This window comes from Dromaius novaehollandiae, chromosome 8, assembly GCF_036370855.1.
Source record: "Dromaius novaehollandiae isolate bDroNov1 chromosome 8, bDroNov1.hap1, whole genome shotgun sequence".
Classification (NCBI taxonomy): Eukaryota; Metazoa; Chordata; class Aves; order Casuariiformes; family Dromaiidae; genus Dromaius; species Dromaius novaehollandiae.
Genome location: NC_088105.1, coordinates 37,505,261 through 37,530,087, shown reverse-complemented (window position 1 = coordinate 37,530,087; position 24,827 = coordinate 37,505,261). Strand labels below are relative to the sequence as shown.

At 50.0% G+C, this 24,827-nt stretch overlaps 1 protein-coding gene across 1 annotated transcript; it reads right to left on the bottom strand.

The window, feature by feature from the left end:
- Positions 1–1,107: 1,107 nt before the first annotated feature.
- Positions 1,108–22,706, bottom strand: PRKAA2 (protein kinase AMP-activated catalytic subunit alpha 2). The gene is made up of 9 exons (XM_064516259.1): positions 22,595–22,706; positions 17,447–17,588; positions 15,761–15,854; positions 14,252–14,396; positions 13,325–13,412; positions 10,723–10,947; positions 8,683–9,187; positions 6,311–6,437; positions 1,108–6,198 (listed from the first exon to the last, which is right to left on the bottom strand). The coding sequence occupies exons 1-9, from the start codon at positions 22,686–22,688 to the stop codon at positions 5,963–5,965; spliced, it is 1,656 nt and encodes a 551-aa protein (XP_064372329.1). The 5' UTR covers positions 22,689–22,706; the 3' UTR covers positions 1,108–5,962.
- Between the last annotated feature and the right edge of the window lie 2,121 nt (positions 22,707–24,827).

Below are 24,827 nucleotides of genomic sequence, written 5' to 3'. Positions count from 1 at the left end.
TTTTCCACGGTGAAGTTTTGGGCTGAGTCTATCAGGAAAGCACCTTCTTTCCCCACCTCCTTCCTCTTCCTCCTCCCTGTCTAACGCTAGTGCCGAAGTCTGTTAATAATATACTCTGTAAACATCGTAGGCAAATCTTCTATTAGCTGCACGTGCTGTGTTTTTTCTGTCTTCTAAGGGAGTTATTTAACAAAATTGGTTCTGGGCGAGCTACAGTTCGCTCAAGCTGAAGATCGTCCTAGTAAAAATTCCTCCCTTGCAAAGTCGCGGGAGATTTTTTTTTTTTTTTTTTTTTTTTTTTTTTTTTTTTTAAAAAAAAGGGTCCTTACAACTTAGATCAGCTCAGATCTGCCGCGGCGACCACAAGACAAGATATCACAGCAAGGACGCGGCCGCAGGTCCTGGCCTGGGGGAATCGCCCCGGCCCCGTTCAGCGCGACGCTCAAACCTGCGCGCTGGCGTTGGCCACTGCAGCTTGCTCAGTGCGAGCAAACCTCGTTGTGGACTTAAAACTGGTTTTCCTCACGGACAGGTTCCAACATGTGCTCTTAAGGCGAGCACTGGATCCGGGACGGGCCGACTTAGACAATACAGGAATACTCCACGCATAGCAACTCCGACAGAGTTCCCCAATTAAGCCACAGGTTGGCTACACTCAGGTCAAAATATTGTTTAGGAAATGAAATCCCTACTTTTTTTCTTTTTTAATAGCCTTGATGAATGGTACATCCTGAACGAATCAAAGCTTATGCTAAATCTCATGTGATTTTAACCCCTGATCCTGCATGTTTCCTTTCCAAAGGGAAATCATGGTCTGCCTTGCTGAATCTGAGGGCACACCAGTGTTTCTTGGAAGCTGCTTGTGTGTCACATGAATGCTGTAGAAAGGAGACTGAGGATAGGGATGAGACTGGAGCACTTGCTGCAGCATATGTGCTTTAATTGGATTTGCATCCCTCTACATCACAGGCATTTATGGACAGACCCCCAAGTTCCTGCAAGCAGGTATCTTTGCAAAATGCCTTCAAAACGCTTCCCCCGATGCTTTTGCAAGAGCCACCGTGGCCCCCACCCCGTGCCGAAGTTTTAAAGATTTGCTGCTCTTGCCTCGTTTCATCTCTGAGTTTATTAAAGTGCAAAAGTCAGCCTTGGAGACAGCAATCACATGCAGTGCAGTACGCTGAGAACCGCTTTCCACACCGTAAACGGAAGGTGAAAGGCTGCTTTGTGATCACCTAATGCACAATTACCGGCGCACAGGACAAACCTGAACCCAGGCGCGGGGCCCGTCCGCTGCCGCTACGCCGGCGGCATTCGCTTGGAAAGAAAACCTGTCGCGGTCCGGCTGGTGACGAGACACGAGATGCCAAGACCCGTGAAGCACGTCTAGAACTCAGCATTTTTTCTGAACTTTGTGTTAATGATATTTTTGAAGAGATGCTTGGAGCTTTTCAAGGTTCAGTATTTTAACATGAGAAAGATCATAAATAATCATTCTTTATAGACAAAAAAAATTGCAATGGACTAGTCTGGTTGGTATCTCTCAGAGTTTAGGATTATCTGCCCAGAGATACTGGGTCATGGGCACTGCAGTGATCCTGGGGTTCAGTTTTGCTTTGCACTCTAAAAGGAGGGGGGAAAAAAAAGCATTGAGGTACAAACCACATGAATATAACATGATGCAGAACACAGGACCATGCTTTCAGCAACAAGAATAAATATTACCGTGTCTACAGTACCTACTTCACAGCTTTGTGACATGAGGATAAACAAACTATTTAAAAACTTGAAAAACAGAGATGAGTCTTATAAATAAACTCTGATTTTTAAATTAAGGCAGTTTCAGCAGGAATTTCAAGGCTTTTGTTAAAAACAGACTAAAACAGTAAAAGATTCTTCATGCTTTACACCTAGTTCTTTGATTTACTGACCAGTTCTCCTAATCCTGATGATGGAAAATGGCAAAGATATGTGCTTTAAATGCATTTAATATCAGTTCAGCTATCTGCAAAAGCCAGTGTTTGGTCAATACGTTTAATGTGGGAATTCTAAAAATCAGTCCATCTTCCAAGCATGCCTGCGGGAGAGAGGTACCTCTTCCCGCATCAGTGTTTTTATAGTAGTATTAAATCTATATCCAAGAAGCAGACTGGAAATGCAGAACTACTGGAAGCTGTTGCTTTCTTTCATAAGCGAATGATGAAGCTAAACGTGCGAGGGAAGAGCTAAGGAAGCCAAAAGAAAGCACTCGACAGAAAGCCTGTACCAGAACGGAGACCTCAGGAAAGGCGGCTGCAGTAGCTAGGTCATACCCTTAAACCAAAAATCCTAAAAAAAATCCTAAAAATTTCCAGTAAAATTCTATAGAAACTGGAGTGGGGGTTTTTTTTGACTCATCTAAGGGGAGGTGGATGTGAGAGACTTCTCCCCGCTCTCCTCCAGACTAATACACAGGCGAAGCCAAGTAATGGCACAGCTAATGGTAGGTCAAGTATTTTGAAACGTAATACACGTGCCCATCAGTGTGATTCTGCACGCGGTGCAGGATTTGTGCACCCAGTGCAGTGAAAACCTGCAGTGTCCAGCAGTCGTCACGCGTGTCGAAGGCACGGTTTCGTTCTGCGTACGGGTCTCTTCCTTCTACGTGGATGTATAAAACGCTTCAGATAGCGAACAGTAAAATGAAGAGGAGCAGACTGAATGGTCATTTTGCATCAACTTAGTCTGTTCTGATACCAATTGGCATTGTAATTGCAAAACCGGTCCATGCAATGCAAACCACTTGCTTGTATTTCTGACCCGCGAGGAGAAAAATCCCTGCTGCCTTCGCTGCTTCAGCTCGACTCTAGAAAACGCAACAGTGCCCAAGGCCACGGCTGCGAGGGCTTTGGCAGGAGCGGCTGCAAGGGGAGCCGGATCGGGATCGCGCCTCCCGAAACGGCCTCTGCAGCCCAGCGGCACGGGGCTCGGCCGGCTCAGGTAAGCTACTGATTGGCTTTACCTAGAAAAGGGGATAAAAATACCCTCTGTTGGCTCCGGGATTAGCGTGCCGCTATGGCAGGCGTTCTCGGCATGGACCTACTCTGCCGGGCGGGTGCAACGGGATCGAAAAGGGAGGGCGAGCTGGTCCCAGCAGCAGCTTTAGGGCCAGCAGCTCACGTAGCTGTGCAAAGAGGCCAATGGCAGGTACGTTACCTATATATTTATATACATATGTGTGTACACACGCTCACGTATATTAATATGCATGTATACATATATATCTACACATACGTAAAAGTATATATGCCAACTGGTACAGTGCAAATTATTCTGGAATTAGCCCAGCTGGGAACTAGCAGATAATGCTGAAGCCCAACTGAGCCGTACCCTGCGGCTGAGGCAACGTTGGGGTGAAGCGGTGGCTTGCAAAGCACAGCTGTCCAGGGGTTTTAAGAATTGCACTTGGAGGAATTCAAGTCTGTTTAGTTCGGATGCATCTACCCTGCTGATCCAGGTGACCACGCGTGTATTGGTATAACTCAAAAAAACCGAGCACAGTGTAACAGTAATTAGCAAGTATAACTGGAGGGCAGTGGTGCCTTTGCAGCTGGGAACCTATCTGCAGCTGGGAAGACTATCTGGAAAAAAAGAAAGATTGGTAAAATTTTTCAGCCTGTTTCAGCAGGCAGCGTGGGTTTGGGTAAAGCTATCGAACGGCTGGTTTGCTGCCGTATGTTGGCAGAGGAGCCAGCCCTTGGCAGGGAGCGGTGCGTGGCGCGCCACATCTGCTGGTCCGCTCCGACCCGTCTGCTCTGACACGCGGGAGGAAAGTTGCTCAGTCGCTTTGTGTCTCTCCACATGGAAAGCTGAGCTGCTCTTATGGCCTCCTTGGCAGGACTGCTCTTGTGGATGCATGTAGGAGCTTGGGTTTGCCCAGGTCCTAGAAGATGCAAAGTGCCACCAAGTCTTGTCCTGCAACCAAGAAATCCCACCCGCCAGCGGAAGCAAATGTTTCTCCCTACGGGAATTTGCTGATATTCAGTATTATTAGTTCTGCCGGGTGGGAAATCCCAGAGGACAAGTGCAATTTTAAGGCAAGACATCTATAGTGCTAAACGCATCTGAACTGCAGATCGTACCTAATGCATGAGCCCTTTATCAACTGGAACTAACTGAATTGCAGCCGTTTCCAGGACAAGTGACTTGGAAGATGCTATAGCGTGAGTTATGATTTTTAACAGCCTTCTACTTTTCGGATGTATTTCACAGCAGGGGAAGGGAGACCCGTGCTTCTCTTCCGCAGGGGCCGTGCCGCCTGCCGAAAGCTGCCGAGGGCAGGCGCGCTGCACAGGGCTCTGCTGCAAAATTGCACCGTTATGCTGATATGAACTTCCAGGAGCCAGAAACCGGCCAGGTTTTGCCCTGTATTTTTTAAATGAGGGAGGCTGGAGTCTCCGTTCGTGCCCGGTACGACCCGCTAATGCTAGAGCGAAGGAGATGCTCATCACCTGAGAGCCACCAGGCACCGCATCAAAGCCATTCTCCACCTCAGAGCATTTATTTCATAACGATAATATAATAAAAGCTGCTTACAAAACCTAGGAGTACTACAAATATTTCCAGTGTTTCTTCTAAAAACAAAAGTTCTGCTGCAGGCTTTATAATCCAAACACCGCCGTGCTGGATTTATCATACGGGAGCTTAACAGCAAAATGGGCTTTTTTGGAAGTTTTTTACTTTGTGCGGCTTCTGGAAAAAGTGGAGCTGTAAAGTCACATAAGCGAGAATCACTATGTAATCTGTAACAAAAGTAAGGCAATTTTGTGTTTTTAAAAAAAGGGACTTCAAGCTGAAAATGTCCACTTAATTGCCAGTAGATGGCAAAAATATCCCGTATTTGTCATCGGTACCTAAAACGTTTAGTACAAAAGGCTTAGTGTGCCATTCTCTTCCTTGCTTCTCATAGAAACTTGCAGAAAATATAAATTAAAGTGCAACTGTACAAAAAAACAATTCCGAGCAAAAAAAACCCTCTGCAGGTCGTAAGATGCTATCAAAAAGACGGGTTATGTTTGTAAAGGTTGAATGACTGCATACCTGGGCCCAACAGCCTTGCTAAAGCTCTGCTTTGTTTCTGAAACAAAACGAGCAAACAAGCACAACCAAAAGAAAAATACCCGCCCAGGATTTTTTTGGCAACGTTTTCATAAAGCGTTTGTTCCTTGACTGATTAGACTCTGTTCCTTTGCAATCAAGTAAATGGAATTAAATACCATAGCAAAGCCAAGCATACGTCAGTGCTAGCCACAATGTTAAGCCTAAGCAATTAGCAGTAATAGGTCTGTTAAACAACAAAAAAAAGTCACACGTGCACTAGAGCTTACCCTCGAGTACAAGAATTTCACCTTAAAAATCCCCGTAGTCTGTTTTAAAAAATAAAATCCCATCCTTCAGATAGCCAGTAGTAAAAGAAACAGTAAAACTCTGGAGAGATCCCTGCCTTATCAGTAGGGCGGTGAAGGTCCCAGTCCGTAAAGCATCCGGGGTGCGCGAGGGCCCGCGGCAAAGCTGGGGGCCGGGCACGCTGCCGCCCCGGGGACGGGGACCGTCCGCAGCGGTCACGCGAGCCCGGCGCGCGCCTGACACGAGACAGTGGCCGGCCTGAGGTAAATCATAGGAATTAAAAAAAATCATAATAATTAAAAAAAGAATAAAGGCAAACAGCCTTCACCTGTGAAAGCGGCGAGCGGGTCAGTGCTTTTCTAGGGCAAAACAAAAAGTGGACTGTACACATTTCACCCCGTGACAAGTGAAATGCAGTTATTCCTAATTTCTTTGATGCTTCGTTGGAGAGGACTGCGTCCTCTTGAGCCGGTTTCGGGTCTTTTCAAGGAGGATTTGGTTCTGCGTCGCAGAGCGTACAGCGGCGAGGAGGAGGACGAGCAACGCGGGAGGGCAAAGGGGTGAGGGGCGGCGCGGGTCAGCGCGCCAGGGCCATGATGAGGCTGGCGCACATCTCGAAGAAGTCCATGGTGTGGCTGCCCAGGCGCGGCGGCACGGCGGGCAGGCTGCCCACGAAGGAGCCGCTCAGCGAGCCCATCAGCGACGGGCACTCGGCGGCGGCGCCGTCGATGCTCAGCCGCGGCCGGTGCAAGCCGGCGGCCGAGCACGACCGCTGCGGCGTGGACGAGCCCGACCGCTGCTCCGTCACGTCATCTGGAAGGAGATGCAGCAGGTAAGAGGCGCGCGTAGGGGTGGACGTGTAACTCAGGAGGAAACTTCCCCTTTCAGGTGGTTTACAACCCAAGTTGCAACGCTTCCCACTTACCGTCGATGCTTTTAAAGTCCAAAAGGTAGCTGCGGTTGTCAACCTGGTAGAGCTGTAAACTCATTTTCACGTAGTTGCCCGTCACCGGGTTCTTCCGACGCACTCTGAGATGGTAGGAGTTCACCACCTGGAACAGGTAACTGGCTTTCAGGAATAAGATTCCAGGTAGCAAGAACAACATTTCCTTCTTTTTTTCTAACTATAGCAAGACAGGTTTTGAGAAAAAAACAAGTTTCTAGACAGAACGATTCCTTTAAGGTTAAGCAAATGGCGTCATGTCCTGCTTCCTCCTAAAAGGTGTTTTTGAAACGCTTCTTAGGGCTCTGATTCCCCAACCCTCTGGGCAGATGAAGCAGTTTGGGTCTGCCCAGGCGCCAGACTCAATGTTTCCCCTCCCTTAGCAGCAGGAAGGGCCAAATGTCCATCCAGGGACCAGCACCTGAGAAACGTGCCCGTGACACCAGGGCAGATAGGACAGCTGGGGAAAGCACCCTCTCCCATCGGCATGGCTGAACTCAGTGTTTGTGGCTCAGTCCCGCTACGTTTTCTCTTGCCGCTTCCCACCCCGCCATGTGCTGCATCTAGCTCGCAGCAAGATCTTTTCCAGATGCTGTATTTACAAAGGGAAAGCATGGATGGGAAAGCTATTCTGATTAGGAGTCACATCTGAAGTTATTCTTGGGGTGGGGAAGACCACTGTGGAACCTCCTAATATAAATTAAGCCCCACTGCCTACACAAGGACACCCGTGGAGCTGCACCAGGAATACGGCAGGCTTGCGAGCGCTCCGCAAAAGCCTGCAGCTAACAAACATCTGGCTGCTGGAGGCAGATGCTTAGGATGCAGGGAGATGTCCATCTCCCTGCAGGGCTGCTGGGGGCTACTTAGCTTTAAATACATAATGGTATTATCAGAATAAGGAGGAGATACCAGGCTTTCAAGAAGACAGCAAATAGCTCAGTAAAGAGAGACACTACTTCTCTCAGGGGAAGAGATGCATTTTCAAATTGATTTGTAGGAAATCGCTGTTAATTATACAAAAAGGTAGTAATCTATTTCTGCTCCAGGGTAAATTCCCAACCGTGGTGATTTTAAATGATATTCTTGTCCTCCAAGGCGGAGGCCTGGGCATAAAGGCCTGTGCCAGCGCGGGGACAAGCTCTCTAGTTCTGTGGTTTCCCTGACTAGTGAATGGTTCAAACTTTGCCTAATACTTCTAGAGACACATTAAAACAGGTGGTTTCTGCAGCTTTCGAGCCTGGCCTGGGCTTTCTGCGCAGCTGGGATCCAGCTACAAACCCACGGCCTGCATCTCCCACGATCGAGATGCTCGGAGCAGATCGGGCAAAGGAAGCGACGTTGGTGCTCCTGAGGGACCGATGCTGCCCGTGCACAACGCTCGGCATTTCCAAAGCGGCACAGTGACGTTCACCCTGCAAGACCCTTCACACCTAGAACGAGGAGGATATCTACTACGGTATTATGCGATGATAAAGGTTTGGGCCTAAACTCCCCTTATCTTGCTATTGATGCTCACATAAAGCTGCTGTAAGTCAGGAGAGCTCACGTAAGTGACTGCACAGTTTCAGGGAAGCAGGGCCAGCAGCAACGATGAGGGCTAACTCTGTGGCGGGGATTTGCTTATCTGAACTTGAAAAAGATTAGGGCCAAATGTCGCGTAGCTCTGAAGAAATACCTAAACCGAGCATTACCCGTGAAAATGTCATCTGGGTTTACATCACACTTCAAGAAGCTCAGCCCTAAAATAGGGAAGCAGTAAGTCTGAAAGCATGCGTCGTCATGGGCATTCCTCCACCTCTATCGAGAAAAATGCCACCGCATCAATGATACAAATGGCTCCACTGCGCTTACAGGACTTCTGCATTCAAAATACCCCAGCCTCCTACTCTATGCATCATTTAAGAAGGAAAAGGAAAAACATATCACGCCATTGCAGGACACGATTGCTATGACCCAAGCAGAAATGGCGAGAGAGTTACTTTTCTCAGGAGCACCCAAGATGACCTAGCAAGGAATTAGCCACTAAAATTAGAAACGTGACCAGCTCCTCTTATCCCTGCAGCTAAACTAGTAAGAATTATCTTTCCAGCCAGAGGCTTAGAGTACTCAAAAAAGAAAATGTGTATTTCACGTCAGAAATAAATGCCACATTTATTAAACCACAACTAGCATTTGAATGCAGTGGGTTTGCACAAATAAGTAAGAGCAAGAATGGTCACCATGTGTGGATACTTGCTTAGAAACAGGTGAGTCTGTGCCCACACTCACTGCAACAACCTCACTGACCAACCCAGATCGGATAACTAGAAAACAATCCATGAAAATGGTCACAAAGCGCGAGCATCTCCTACCTTCCACTCAAAATCCAGCTGTTTCATCGCGCGGTACACTTCAGCCATAATGTCATAGGGTTTGCTTTGGCTGCGGATTCCCAGGTGCCACTTGGCCTTTTTGACAGTCAAGGGTTTGGGCTTGGTAGTGTTGAGGGCATCCAACGGGCACCGTGCTTTGGGGCTGTCCGCTATCAGAGGCGGCATGCGCTCGGGGTGCGGCTTCACGCCGGGCGGGATGTGCATGGCGCTGTCGTCCATGAAGGAGCCGGTGGGAGGGCTGGAGGCCAGGTAGAACTCGCTGGCTTGGTTCATGATCCGCCGGTTGTCGATGATCAGGTGGTAGGCGACCGCCAGCTGGTCCTGCGGGTCGCCGCTGTACAGGCTGTTCATCACCTCCGACTCGGTGCACTCGAACTTCTCGCAGACTTCCCGAACCGCGTCGTCGTCGATGACGGTGGCGTCGTAGGAAGGATCCTCCGGGAAGAGGTAACTGGGCAGCTCTTCTTTAAACCACTCGTGTTCCCTGGGGGGAAACGCACAGGATGGTGACTACAAGGGGAGCAACGGTGAGCTCTGGGCTTACTGCGTAATTCAGGTTAGAGTGACCACTAACAGCAATCCCTGGTTTTCTCCCTAGGAGGATCTGGGCAGCTTTGGCTGAAGTGCTTCACCACGAAAGCAGCAGAGCGTTCCCAGCACGGCGACTGGGAGGCAGATTCAAAACCCCCTTCTGTCATCGGTAAGCCGTGCAGGGACCAGGAAACCAAAATCAGGGCTACGTTTCTGAAAGAGCAGCGTTTATTTATGCTGCAAAGGAGGTGGCCAAAATGAGCCCTCTGACGTGAGGGTCAAGGATGAGGAATTGGGTGGCTGTATACGCCTCACTGTCATAACCTGTGGTCTACACTGCGGTGTCCGAGGATGGGGAAGGTAGGACACCTTCACAGCAGCACGCTGCAACTGCGGTGGCCCTTTGCGAGTGCGGTTGCTTCTTTGCCTGGCTCTGAATTACGACCTCAGCACTTGCCAGATGCTCGTGCTTTCTGATCACTATGGATCTGATACAGAGCCTCAAAGCCATCCAGGTGCCTCATTCCCGCTGATTTTCAATACAGTCAATGACAATTACGTGGCTAAATCGCACAAAGGGCCTAGTCTATCTGTTCCACCTGTCAGCTGCAGCCTCGCCACATGTGCTGCTTCTCTATCATGCAGTTAGACCTCTAGTCTTGAGGGCTCAGGGAATAAAGGAGGCACTCCTAAACTAGATTTTACCTGAAGGGGTCCCATAAAGTCATCATTTGCAAATGCGTTAAGAAGCCATGGACTCCTGAAAGTCTCTATAACATTTACGTATGTGCCTCGAACACCAGCTGTAATTTTCATAAAATGTTCATGGGTATTGCATGCATTGACTAGACTAGAAAACCGTGCATTTAAAGGTGAACCATTTGCTGACCTTAAGAAACATTTTAAATTATATGTGATATTTTAGGATTAAGTTAGTGATTCCTATGTTCCTCTTTCATCTTTTCTATTGGACAGACAGTAAGGAAAATGATCACCCTTTTTGTCTGAACTGGTACTCAGAGGGAGGTGATCTCGAAATCAAGTAACGAAAAATGTCTGGTGAGTCTTAGGTTCTTAGGGTTACTGCATGATAGAGCTGGTTTGGCTAAGCGCTATTAGATTTCTGAGGCTGTTTTATAATGCAACAAACCATCATTTTATACATATATATATATGTTCTCTCTCAAATGTTCTCTTCCACATCAAGCTGTGCTTGTGAAGACGTCACCACCCCAGGCTGTTCCTCATCACTCACTGCCAGGAGCCAGCATCCCACCTCTCCACCTGCACGGAAGTTTGCAGGAGTGCTCCTTATATCACTAGGGACAAAAATCAGTCAGGTTAGCTGACAACTCCTGGAAACTAAAATGTCCAACTGCCAGCGGATGATGCCCAGGGTGGGCAGCATCCTCTGCCCCCAACAGGTCGGGGTCCAGAAGAGGACACTGGCCACCCCAAGTGCAGCTCGCCCGCCCCAGGCAGCATTACCTGATGTCCTTGATGGTTGCTCGTTTGAGTGGGTCGACCTGCAGCATGTGCATGAGGAGAGTGGCGACCGAGCGATTGAGGTATTCCGGGATGTAAAACACGCCGCCCCGGATCTTCTTGAAGAGGGTGGGGACGTGCTCGTCGTCAAAGGGGAGCGTGCCGCAGAGGAGGGCGTAGAGGATAACGCCGCAGCTCCAGATGTCCACCTCCGGGCCGGCGTACAACCTGCGCCAAGCCAAGGCAATGGAAAAGCCGTCACCCCTTGGTTTTCCTCCTGCTCCCCATGTTCTTGGTTGGCGTGACAAGTCCTGCAGGGCAGAGGTACCCCCCCCATACAGCGGTACCTCCTCCAGCTCCCCCATGCTGCACCTTCATCATTAACCCCCTCATGTGAATGCCCCCAAGCCCACTTAAGTCAAAGAAAATGCTTAAGGATTAGGGTAAGTAACTTTCATAGCTGATGTTGGCCGACCATGCTCCCTTGGACAGCCGTGGCGTAAGGACTGGTTAGGCGCCCAGCTCTCTCAGCCCCGTGTTTCCACGAGCTCTGCCAGGCTGCTCGTTCCTCTGCCTCAAGGGCTGAAGGACTCAGCCAACCCTCTCTGCTCATTCACCGAGGCAGGTGAAATGGCAGGCAGACATTATATCTCCGAGTGGCTATTTTTGGTTGAAGCTTGCGTGCTGGTATGCAAGTGTTCTTGCTTCCCACAAGCTGCAACGTCCTCTCTGGCATCTCCAAGTCTGGACATGCCACACATACCGGTTTTACTCCTGCTCGCTTGCTTGGTTTGTTTGTTTATATCTTTTTGCTACAACCGATGCTTTTCTGGAGAAGATTCTGGGAAGGCAGTGCCTGCCCTTGGGCTCTAAAATCATATCAAAATGCGGAGGTTGAAATGGAAATACAAAAGTCGCTTCATGCAACCCGATTATCCTGCACTTGCTGCTCCTGAAAAGCACTGCTGCAAACGCACCTGATGGACAAAAAGTGCAGACAGCAGTACTGCGGGCTGCCGTTCTCCAGCCCCCTCTGAACGCTACCAAATCACCTAAATCTAGCTTTATTTCCGAGCATGAGAAATTCTCTGCTGAGGCCAGTGAGAGCAGCAAATAAAGGGCACGTGAAAATGGGGACAGTGAGTTCGATGTTGCTCTAGTCCTGCCTCGATGCCTGATCTCACCAGAAAGGGAGCCGTACTGTTTTGCTGCTATCCATGTTGATTGAACAGTTGATTTGACTTTTAGGCCCAAATGAGATGTATTTTTATTACCCTGAAACCTGAGCTTTTACGCTCTGCTACTTTTATGCTCTAGCCAGCCAGGGCAGCACAAACCTTGCACCAGCTCACCCGCTCTGGTCCTGCACGCACATGCACAGGCAACACGTCCATCCTGCTGCAGAAGCAGCAGATCGTTCCTGACAACCTCCCTTCTCCCCACAGACGGCATCTGACACGGTTACAGCTCTGTGAGAGGGTAGCGTGGCTGCTTTTTGGAGCCATGGTAGAGTTTCGGGCTTTGTCCCCCTCCTCACCATCAGGATTTACTTGCTCTTATACATAGAGCCATATTCACAACAAGGTTTCTGGATGGTGGCCTAAATACTTTGCCAACACTTGCACTGGCCTAAAGCAGGCATCAAATAATCCTAATCACAACTAACACACTTTAAACAAAATGTTATATTTACAAGTTACTGTTACAGGCAAAATATGCTGGATTATGAAAACTAATGGTGATGAGAAGGATGATTCAAAGCCACAGGGTAGATAATTAGGAGACGGGCAGTTGGAAAGACCATGCAGAGGACTGTAAATTAGAAACACCATGTTTCTAATCTTTGCTATTACATAGAGTTAGGTAAAAAAGCACATTTCTATGTAACTTAGTTTCTCAACCATAAAATATAGGAGGTAATACTGCCACGTCAATGTGGCAAAGTTGGACACGCTGCATAAGGTCGAATTCAAAATGCAATGTGCTGTACAGATGCTGCATACCGGCAGTATGTAGCTGAGATATGCAACCACACTGCAGTTTTGTCAGTTCAGTTCATCATTTCAAAACAAAGCTATGATGGTTGAACTGATTCTCAGGGAAAGAAAAAAAAAAAACTTTAAAGGACCAGAATACGACAATTTTGAAACAGAAAACTTCAAAAGCATAGGAAAGTGATTAACGATTTTACTCATAGTTCTACTAGTAAATGGTTTTCCTTGTTAACACTATGTTTTATGTTATAGGTGGGAAGGAGAGAAGGGGGTGGCCTGGAAAAGCCCTTCCATCTGAAAGTTCAGTAGTTCTGTCCAAAAACTATTTTTCACTCTCTTTAACTGGCTATATAAACAGTAAACAGCTGCTATTAATTATTCCTTCATAATAAGATCTCTAGGAAGCTTACATTTTGCTATTAGAACTATTATTGAGACATGAAACAACCAAGAAAGCCTCAAGATCTTGCCAGTAGATTCACTCAAACATAGAATATAAGCTGGAAGGATTCAGCTGCTTTTACTAGATGGGCAAAGCTGTTTCCAATCACAAGAACAAACGAAAGGACCACGGGCTCACGTATGCTTTGATTGAAAGTGGCACGTCCTACCTTCCAGAGATGACTTCGGGGGCCGCGTAATTTGGGGAACCACAGCTGGTTCGTAGAAATTCGCCATCCGACATCATGTTGGACAAGCCTAGAAAGAAGATGCTTACATATCGATGTCTGACGTGAAGGTCCCCCCAGAGAGGACCCCGTGCTGCGCAGAGGAGGAAAGGAATGGCAAGCTGAGTGGGGAAATTGGGCAGGGAACTGCTGATATAACGTAGCTAGACCCCTTTGAGCTGGTTTGCTCATGATAATTCTTATTATTTTTTCACATCTGAATGAGGAATATTCATTCCAGGCTCACTGTGCTTCTCTGAGTTGCAAAACCCAGAGAAAAAAGATGCAACGATGCAACCCATTTCAGAGTACACACTTTGCATGGGAACCGCGCAGCATTCTGAAATGCATAAATCTTCAAAAGGATTTATCTCTGCTAGAACGGACTTGCCGGGATGGAGCTGGTAACCAGCTTTTTCAGTGGGATTTCAATCAGTAATGCCACTTAAAGGCTCCTGTTACTATTCATTTGTAAAATGAAGTGAGGCCAGGAGCACATGGCCATGCTGAAGGAGAACATGCATGAAAATAAACATACGCAGCCAGGTCACCCTGGAATTAAGTGCACCGAGTCTGTACTAAACATAAATTAGCTAAATCTTTATATTAGGCGATTATACTAAAACATAGTGAAGATTTGCAAATTACCTTGCTCCGCCATTACTAATGCAAGCACAGGGGAAGCCTACAATAAGTAATCCCTGAGTTTTGCTAAAGGGCCAGTGTTTATAACTGTGGGCTTTTCAGGTGAAGAAACTGCGAGCAGTTATGAAAACAGAGGCTGGGTTTTGCAAGGCGTGCTAGGCAGCCCCGCCGCAGCAAGCGGCTCGGAGCTGGCCGCGTTTCTGGCGCGCCGTTGGGGTCACATACCAAAATCGGCTATCTTCGCATTCATGTGCGCGTCCAGCAGCACGTTCTCCGGTTTCAGGTCTCTGTGGACAACCATGTGCCTGTGGCAGTAATCCACCGCGGAGAGGATCTGCTGGAAGAGGCGCCTGGCCTCTGCCTCTTCAACCTGCGAACGCAAGGGGAAACGGTCCTCGAGGCTCCTCCGGCTGCGCGGCTGGCAGCGAACGGTTTGGCTTAGCAAGGAGCCAAAGCTCCGCGGCGCGCAGATGAAATTACAGTACGCTCCTCTCCACGGCGTAACCCGCAGCAGCGAATGAAGCCGGTTCCCCCCTTGCGTTTTATAACGTGCTGGTGTCTTGAAGTAAGGCAGCCCCTAACTGGGGGGCACCGAGATGAAACGAGAAAGCTAAATTTAGACGGGCTACCAAGAAGTTAGCGGCGAGGCTTAATCGGCAACGGCCGTCTTTCCCAAGGGAAGGGGCTGGAGCTCGGCTCTGCGCCGTAGGCACGTGCAGGGTGGACAAAACGCTGCCCAGCGCGTCGCAGGCAGCAAGTCCTCACGGGCTGACGGAGCAGGCGGCTCCGTAAAAACCTCAAGGTGGGATACAGCAATGATGCTACGCTCAGAAAAATTAGGTCCCATGAAGTATGAGACTGATCGTTTTCACTGATGAACTTCTAAAGATTCCCTTTGTGAGAAATTTAACTTCTGATTTTGAAAGTTCAGAAGGGCTCCAAATTAGTCCTTGTAAAGCTCCAAACGGGCTGAAAATCAGAACTGCGTGTAGAAAAGTAAACGAGCACGGAGTTAATTCCCTCTACCAGTGCACTAACATAAAACAATTTAGAGTATAGGTATTGATTTTGTTGCACTATGGAGAGGAAATGCACGACAGGCTGATCCTTCAACCGAAGCCGTGCGTCCGCTTTAGCCTGGTTTTATCTCCTTGCTCTGCGATTGCTCCCTACCTAGGAGGATGCCCATAGGGCAGATGCTCGTGATTTCCTAAGTAAGCGTAATATTCCACTGGGAACACTGGCATTTGAAAATACGTGTCCAGATACGCCACGTCCTTAGACAGTCTTTGAATAATCCGAGGAGGCGGCCGGGGGGGGCACCTGGGGGAGGCGAGGTGCTGGGACAGAGACCATGCTGGAGCCCTCTTCCCCCGCCGACCGCCTGCACGCACCAAACCCAGCACGGCTGCTGCTGCTGAACTCTGCGGTTTCAACCAGGCAACCCATAGCTAAAAACCGTGAAAATACGCTGGTTTTCCAAATATTTCTACCAAGCAACGCGATACCGCGGATCCTTTTCGTTTGCATGTGGAAATACATCACAGAGCGTTGCAAAACCCCCCACGCAGCTTTCCCGCAGGCCGAGTGCGAGACGCTCCAGACGGGACTCCTATGAAGCACGCTCTATTTTTGGCCTTAACCTTCAACGTGTTCTCTCTAGCAGGCATTTTACTTCCCAGCCTCCTCCTCTCCCCACGCGGGTGTTCGGGCGGACGCGGTACCGCCACTTACCCGCCCGTGCTTGCAGATGTAATCAAATAATTCCCCGCCAGACACGTACTCCATCACCATGAAGAAGTCGGTTGGAGTGCTGATGACCTGGTACCTTTAAAAACACAAGTGTATTTAGAAGTCATTATTCAGTAAGGACAGGGAAGGGCTTTCAAACAGATTATGAGTTTTGCTTCAACTCTGAAAATAAGGATTTGTTCAGATCTTGCGTTTATAATTGCTTTCCCTTTCTGAAAAGCCGTCTCTCGTTTCACGGGGTGACTAAGTATAATCTTTCACTTGTCTACTGAAAGGATCTCTTTTATGGACTTACTTTTTTTCTTTGAGCTTTTACATAATCCTCCGAAATCTCTGCCAGAAAAGTCTATCGCGTTTAGGACTGTCCTGACTTTCAAATTTCCATTTTGGATAAGATCTGCAGCAATGTCTTTAGCAACGAAGGCTTCTCGAAAATGGGGGTAGAGCTATTTATTTTCCCTCGTACCGAGAACAGAAATAAAAGAGCTCTAGACACTAGAGGGAGCTACTTTTGCAAAGGTATGGAAATACTTTACAGCAACAAAGACGAGCACCCCACAAGACCCAATCATTTTTCAAATATTAAAATCCTCTAAATTCCAGAATGATAAATGGGTGTGTGAGAAAGAGTATCACTCTTGCCTCAAAATTTTTTTCTCTGTATATATTTTATATATACACACATACACACACATGAGGGGGGAGATGCCACAAGCGATTGCAATAGGAGGCATATGTTCTACCATCCTCTTTTCTTTAACATACTATTTCATGATTGTGCTACTTAGTGTAGCCGTAGTGGCATTCTTCAACCGGGTTTAATATTTAGGCTTTACTAGTTTGTTTGACAGATGTGTGAACAGGACTTAGCTCGGGGGACGCTGGATGCCCAGCTGAGAGCTCTCGCTGGCGTACTCATGAAATAATGCCAATCTGTTCTCAAATAAATCCACGGAGCTGTGAAGTTACTCTAAAGTCAACAGTTGCTCTATAGTTAGTTATTTAACTGTAGGGAGAATTTGTTTTCCCTTGCCTCTAAGGCCCAGGTATTTGCTATATCTCATGCCAGTTTTAAGGCTGACCTAAATGTCAACTTATCCTTCCAGTTACCATTCAACAGCTTTCTTTTATAGAAATGCCAAAGATATTATCGAGTGCCTCATTAATGTGGACTGGCTGCACAAACTGGGGATTGAGAAGGAATCCCAGCGGCCGGAGCGCAGGTGCTGATTTACAGCCAAACCTCAGGTTCATCAGAGTGGCAATTTTGAAAACTTATGTCTGAATAATAAACAAAATTGTTCCTTTAAGCTCTGGATAATCAGGCCATTAAAACAGAAATGCTATTGACTTAAGGCCAAGGCTCCGCTCTAGGGGCCAAACCGTGCTGTGACTCCTCAGGCAAAATTCGCAGCGCGGCTCATAATATCCCAAGCTCCCAACGAAAAAAACGTCTCCCAGCGTTTCTGGAGGAGTTGGTCGTGTTCCCGTGCAAGCTAGTGGAAGGACTCTAGAAAAGCAACATTTGGCTCTAACGTGCAAAAACATGACCGTGGGCCTAACGTTTTTTATTGCCGTAAGGCACCTCCTGCAATCGAGTCAACTGTGCGAGGAAAGTCCAGGCGGGGTGGAGGAGTAGCACGGGCGCGTGGAAGAGAGGGTACTTACAGTTTGATAATATGGGGGTGCCGGAAGAGCTTCAGGTTTTGAATTTCTCGTTTGATTTTCCCAACCACATCCAGGCTGCGTATTTTCTGCCTGTTCAGGATTTTCACGGCGACTTTGTGCCCCGTCAGCTGGTGTTCTCCGACTGACAGAAAGAGAGCGTGGCAAAGTTACTCGTGCACCGCTTCAGGATGCCGACACAGAGGGGTTCTAAGCAAAAAGTAGCTATTGAAGGGAAAAAATGAAGTAAATCCGGGTATTCTGGATACACTCTGGACACTAGGACTTTGATACTAGGACTTCATTTTCCTCACGTTACCTATACGTACTTTTTTCATACTTCTTCAGCCCTTTTATAGGGAGAAAAGTTGGAATCAAACATGCCAGAAAGTGGTAGACTTAAAACATGCAAAAGGAAATGCTTTTTCATACAAAGCGAAACTAAAACTGTGGAATTCAGCACCACAGCGTATAAATGACTTCCAAACCAAATTAGACACATTGGTAAGAGGCAAATCCTGCTGGACCTGTCAAATAGGACAAATCAGATAAGGAACAATGAAACGTCTAAAAGTTGGTTTATATTTCTTCCATAGACTATTTTCCCAGTGGAGTACTGAAAGACAGGAGAGAGGGGACTTATCTGCAAAAAATACGCGAGTAAATATGACGGAGTGAGTTACTAGGGAAGGTCATACCCAAAGCTAATTTGCAAGGATTTATAGCACGTAAAGGTTACATCAATCAGAAACAGATATATTCTAATGGCAGGGGAGAATCACCCCCGTAACACACGAGCTGAGTAAATCCCTAACAAGCCAGTCTTAAATCTAGACCATCATGCTTCTTTAAAAAAAAAAAAACAACAAAAAAGGATACAGGGATTTTCCCTGCCCAAAATAGGACTGTAAGATTTGCATTACTAAAAAGAATTTCTATTTATATTTTCTCAAGCATGTTTCTTGGCTTGATAACAAGGTTTAGGAACATCAAACTGTACTGCAAGAGCGCTAACAAATTCCAGTTTTAGAAAGGATAGAAACTTTCATACATGATTTTAAACCACGGTTAAAAACTGGGATGCTGATGCTCATCTCCTGCGTACATCGGGACGAAGAGCAGCCACAAAGGATTTACACCGGGAGTAATTCCTCTGCCGCCGCTGGAATTGCACCGACTTAATAGCGGTGTAAAGTGAATTCAGAATTTGATCCATTTGTTATCAATTAACAAAATGTTCTGTGTGTAGGAAGGCAAAATTTATACTGCGGTTAACACCAGCAACTGCTGGAAACCTGACAATCAGCGGTTCAGAGGCAAAACGGTTCTCTGACGATGAGTTACACTTTGCCAGTGTTTTTTCATGGGATATTAAAAATATAGGGGGCTGTGCAGAAGACTTACCGACAGTAAATGTAAGAGTAACGCCCGTAATGAGAGAGCCCAAACAATAATAGTGCAGAGCAGCAGGGATTAATACCTTCGAGCAAACTTTGTTAGCACGTTATTAGAAGCCTGCAGTTTTGAACGAGACGAGGGTTCGAAGCGACCTGCGCGAGCAGGCGCAGCCGGAGGCCGAGGGGACGGCACGGCGGCGGCCGCGCGGGGTGAGCGAGGTCGCTATTATTAGCCCGGAGATAAGACCTGCCCGAGATTCTTTCCTCCATAAGAGCATCCTAAAAATAAAACACTTCACTGCCCTTGGAAACTAAAGCACCACAACGTGCAACGCCGGCGGTGGGAAAGCTGGGAAGGGCACGGCAGAGCGGTTTTTTTTTGCAGTTTTTAGGACGAAAGCCCTGACGGCTGTCGTCTCTGGTTTCGAGACACCCCTCGCTGGCCTCGCGCCAGCCGCGCGGTACACACTTGGAAAAATTTTCATTATACGCTCGGAAAAAAAAGAAAAGGCCATGTCTGGAATGAGTAATTATTGTTTTTAATTCCGTCCCCGAACAGTTCATCTTCTTCCCGCCCATGCCAAACAACGCATAACTCCGTGAAGGTTTCCTAGTTCAAACACATGAATAATTAAAAATAAACAGCCTATTTTGTAATCCATCTTTCGCTTTCAGTAAGCGTTAGATACAGAGATATTATTGTTTCAGTCCCCAGTGGCTTGTTAAGCCTGCTCGAATGTCTTGAGAGACAGCGACGGAGAGCGCGAGCGCGACCCGCTCTGCGGTGGGAGCCTCTCGGGCCTCTCTCGTTGCAGCGTGGAGATACAGAAATCTTCACATGCGGCAGGAAGGGCAATTTTTGACCCCGCTCAGCAAGCGGGCAGGTCGTGGAGGAGACCTCCCACCGGCGGGGCGTCCGCTGGGACCAGCCTGCTCCGAAGACCCCCCTCATCCCGCGCCACGGCCACCGCCAAAGCCCCGGGCAGGGGCTCGTTTCCCGCTACCGCCCCGGGTTGAAAGCCGGAGGGAGCAGGCCGGGTTGAGCGGTCGTATTAGAAAAGGGATTTGAGCATCTGCCTTGTCTTTTAGGGACGAGCATCCCGTTGAGCCACGCTACTGCCTGGGTGCAAGAGAGCTTCAGCACCAGCGGTCATTAGGGGAAGAAGGGAAGGGATACAATAACATCAGCTTCTGAATGAAGATCCTTCGAATTTAGTTATTTTATAACAGAACAAAAATGAGGAGGAATAATGTTTATACCTCACAGTAAGCCGAGATAATCACTGAAGTCCCTTGACACGATGGCTTTTTATGGCAGATGCCAACGAACGCTACGTCTAGGTGCGTGTTTGATGCAGCACAGGTAAAGCGAGCATTTATGACATTTGCAAATGCTCTGGGAGGAATATAAAAGTTTTAGGGAGCAGAGTGAGACCTTTTTTCCTAGCAGCTGCTTGTTCCAGCCCTAAGTTAAACATGAAATCAAGGGAAAGCATATATTCAGCAAAGCTGAAGTAATTCTGTCGCAGTGCCATTTGCTCATACCTTGTATCATCCTTCCCTTCCCTTCATCTGCTTAGTCTCTTTTTGTTTCTCATCCCTCTCCTGCAATGGTTGACCTCCAGCAGCAATTACACGGCGCCTTGGAAAAGGGGATCGGACGCTGCCTGAGCCCCTAGGTAACGCCGTAATAACCCGCGCAGGCATCATCAGAGAGACGCAGGTCCTCGAGGGACCACAGAATCCATCACCTTGGTGACCGGCGAGCGTGGGTACAGAAACCACCACGAAGCCACCCGGGACCTCACGCGTGATACCACACGGAAAAATATTTGCGGTGCTCAGCTGCGTTTTGACCGAAACTCTCAAAGCAGCAACCACCACTGCCTCTGCCGTGCCACCTCTGTGGTCACAGAGGGACCACGGGGTGGGACACACCTAGGGCAAACGCAGGAGCAATTAGTCTCATCTGTTCTTAATGACTGCTAACGAGTGAGATACCACCCTCTTCCTCCCATGCTTCCCTAAAGGTAAAATCACAGAGGATTCCCTTCCAGCCACCTGAATTTTATTTTCTGCAAATTAATCTCCCAGATCCTGCTCCCATCTATCAGTCTCTTTGCTCCCCTCCCTGCCAGCACCAGCACTTGTGTGGTCTCCCGCTGCAAGAGGCTTGCAAGGACTTTTTCTGTAGCAGCTCTGCTTTCTGATGGCTTCAAGTGACTACTCAGCTGCAGCCACAAATCCAAGCTGTGGTTAGTATAGAAACATCCTTCCCTCCCCACCCTTCCAATGCCATTTTCGTTTTCCTTAATGCCTGTAATCTAATTTATGATTTCTGAACTTTGGGGAGTGAGGCAGGAAACAGAGTCTAGCGCAAGCCAGAGCTGGAAGAAAAAACAGCAGCAATAAAAAAATGTAAGTGATGGCATCTCCCTCCATAGTGAAAAAATCAATCAGCCAGAATCTCTGGTTTTTTCACGTTTCCTGCTAACCGTGATGAATTCAGGTTATTCTGATGCTCTTTTGATTAAGATGCCATAATTCTGTATAAACAACAGCTCTGGTTTCTTCATCTAAGTTTCCAATCTCAAGTCCAAATTTCATCTGTCAAACGCAGGCTGATATTATAAGCAATGTATTGAGGGAAAAAAATACATATGCGTATTGGGTACCACTCAGCAAAAAAGTGATTTTGAGTTAGGAAATCGCTTTTATTTTAAATGTCTCTTTGGAAACTGTCAGTTTTTACAAAAAGCAGGCTGTATAGTGTGTGGGGGTTGGTCATGCTAGCTACTTGTGAAAGGTAGCTAAGAGGAAAGGCTATTGTCAGCAGGCTTAAATTGTTCGGTAGGAAAAAAATTGCTTTTGGAGCACTTCTGGAGCTCTGCTGGTACATGCGAGTGATTTACATGGTCCCTACCATTAAAGTACTTATTCTGATAATTCTTCAGGCAACGGATCTGCGGTTTCAGATTAAACAGCAATACATTTTTAAGGGCCTGATTAATGGTCGCAGGTGGATTCGGCTCCCGTGGTCGAGGTGGTTTCTCTCCCCTGCTGCCAGTTAGGGTTTGTCTGAACACCCGGGTGCTGAGCGTGTGCACATCACCCGTCCGGGCGGACGCAGCGCGCCGCGGTGACTCCGGCAGCAGCTGCTGCACCAGCCCTACCTGAAGCATCGTTACAGCTCTTCATCCTGCTCAGGGGCAAGTTTGGGAGAGTTCCTTTGATTTTTTTTTTTTTTTTTTTTTTTTTAAGTCGGTTCAAAGGTAACAGTTGCACGCAATAATAGGATTAATGGGAAGAAGGAAGACACATCTTTGCGAGTCTCCCAGTCGGGGAGCTGGTGCTTCGCGGGAAGATGGGAGCCGCCTGCTCGCTGGGACCGACCGCGCGGGAGCCCCGAGCCCGACCCGAGCTCCCCACCGCCCCTGCCCCCGCGGGGAGGCACCGCCGCGGCACCTGCCCCCTCGCCGCGCCGCCGGGACCGGGACGCACCGGCCGCCACCTGCCTCCGGGGGCGGGGGGGGGCTGCGCGCTGGGGGCGGGGGGCGCCGCGGCGGGCGGGGCCGGCAGCTGCCCCCGCGATGCCGCCGCTGCCCCGGGGACCGTGCGGAGCCCCGCGCAGCGCAGCGCAGCGCAGGCCGCGCCGGGAGGCAGCGGCGGTGCCGGGGAAGGGGGAAGGGTGGGGGGGGACCCCGCCGCCCCGCCCGCCCCGCCCGCCCCGCCCGCCGCGGCGCCGGTACTCAGCTCTTGACTTTGCCGAAGGTGCCGACCCCCAGCGTGTCGCCCAGCACGTAGTGGCCGATCTTCACCCGCCCGTCGTGCTTCTGCTTCTCGGCCATGTTCGCCCCCCGCGGCCGGACCACAATGCACAGGGCCGCCCGGGCGCGGCGGCGGCGGCGGCGGCGGCGGCGGCGGGGCGGGCGCAGCGGGGCGCCGCGAGGCCGCGGTGGGGGGCGCCCCCCTCGGGGGGGCACCTGCCCCCGGTGATCCCTCCTCACCGTGCGCCCGGCTTGGGGGGGGGGGTCCCTCCTTGCGGCGCGCCTGGCTCCCGGTGGCACCGGGCTGGGGTGCACCTGCCCGGGGGGACATCCCTCTGCAGGTGACACCCTTCTGCGGGTGACATCTACCGGGGGGGTCCCCTGCTGGGGAGTGACACCCTCCTTGGAGTGACACCCCCCCAGAGGGTGACACCATCCTTGGGTGCCACCCTGCTTGGAGTGATGCCCCCCCCCCCCCGAGGGTGACACCCTCCTTGGAGTGACACCCCCCCAGAGGGTGACACCAACCTTGGGTGCCACCCTGCTTGGAGTGATGCCCCCCCCCCCGAGGGTGACACCCTCCTTGGAGTGACACCCCCCCGAGGGTGACACCCCCCCCCCCCGAGAGTGACACCATCCTTGGGTGCCACCCTGCTTGGAGTGATGCCCCCCCCCCGAGGGTGACCCCCTCCTTGGGGTGCACCCAACGGTGACCCCTCTTTGGAATGACACCCACCTGAGTGTGACGCTCTCCTTGGGGTGCACCTGCTTTTGAGTGATCTCTCCTTGGAGGGACACCCCCCCCGAGGGTGACACCCTCCTTGGAGTGACACCCCCACCCGAGGGTGACACCATCCTTGGGTGCCACCCTGCTTGGAGTGATGCCCCCCCCGAGGGTGACACCCTCCTTGGAGTGACACCCCCACCCGAGGGTGACACCATCCTTGGGTGCCACCCTGCTTGGAGTGATGCCCCCCCCCCCGAGGGTGACCCCCTCCTTGGAGTGACACCCCCCCCGAGAGTGACACCATCCTTGGGTGCCACCCTGCTTGGAGTGATGCCCCCCCCCCGAGGGTGACCCCCTCCTTGGGGTGCACCCAACGGTGACCCCTCTTTGGTATGACACCCATCTGAGTGTGACGCTCTCCTTGGGGTGCACCTGCTTTTGGGTGATCTCTCCTTGGAGGGACACCCCCCCCCGAGGGTGACACCCTCCTTGGGGTGCACCCGCTTTGGAGGGACACCCCCCCCGAGGGTGACACCCTCCTTGGGGTGCACCTGCGTGGCGGTGACACCCTCCTTGGAGTGATGCCCCACCTGAGGGTGACACTTTCTTTGCGGTGCACCTGCTTTGGGGTGACACCCACCTAGGAGGGACATCCCCCCCGAGGGTGACACCCTCCTTGAGGCACATCTGCTTTTGGGTTTTCCCTCCTCAGGGTGACACCCACCTGAGTGTGACACTCTCCTTGGAGTGCACCCGCTTTGGGATGACACCCACCTTGGAGTGACACCCCTTCAGAGGGTGACACCCTTCTTGGGGGGCACCTGCCCAGGGGCAGGGATGGGGCCTGAGGACCAGAGAGTGTCCCACGCCAGGAGAGGTGTCATGGGGTGGAGGCGTGGTGTGGCACCCGCTCTGCGAGGCCTGGCTGTGCTTCTGGTGGGAGACAAGGTGGGAGGGTGGTCAGGACTGGGCAGGCTGGCAAAGCGCAGCATTGGAGCGGTCAGATGGCAGCGCCGAGCCCTGGTGGTGCCAGGTCCCGGGACCTGCCGCACCGAGGCAGGACAGGACGATGGGCTAGTGGATGTCTCCTTGCTGCCCTTCACCCGGCTGCGAGGAGTGGAGACTGAGCACGCGTGAGCAGGTTCACGCGCGCGTGGCTGGAGCTGGCCGCGCGTGGGGTGGTGGCAGCATTACGCACCGCGGGCGGCTGCTGGGCGCTGCGTTGGGGTGTGATGGTGGATGACTCGCTTGGCAAAGCGGTCTCAGGAGCTTTCTTCTTGGTCAATAGCCGTGTTAATATAAAGGAGCAAAGCAGGTTCAAGGGAAAGGAAACATGGATACATCAGTGGCGGGTGCAGCCAGCTGAAGCCATCTCTACCCACTCACAGCGCTTCCCTCTTCCCAGCCGCTGCAGGGACACCGAAGCTGTCCTTTGGGTCCCACCTTCGCTGTTTCCCTCTTCGCTTTTCTTCTGCTCCACCGTGGCCTTCCCT

Bases quoted from the DNA above. Each gene is read 5' to 3' on its own strand.
- PRKAA2 (XM_064516259.1), bottom strand. From the start codon at position 22,688: ATGGCCGAGAAGCAGAAGCACGACGGGCGGGTGAAGATCGGCCACTAC. The intron at 17,589-22,594 runs GCTGAGTACCGG...TCTTTCTGTCAG, and splicing joins CACCTTCGGCAAAGTCAAGA to TCGGAGAACACCAGCTGACG. The intron at 9,188-10,722 runs GTAATGCTGCCT...GTTTCCCCCCAG, and splicing joins GCAACCATCAAGGACATCAG to GGAACACGAGTGGTTTAAAG.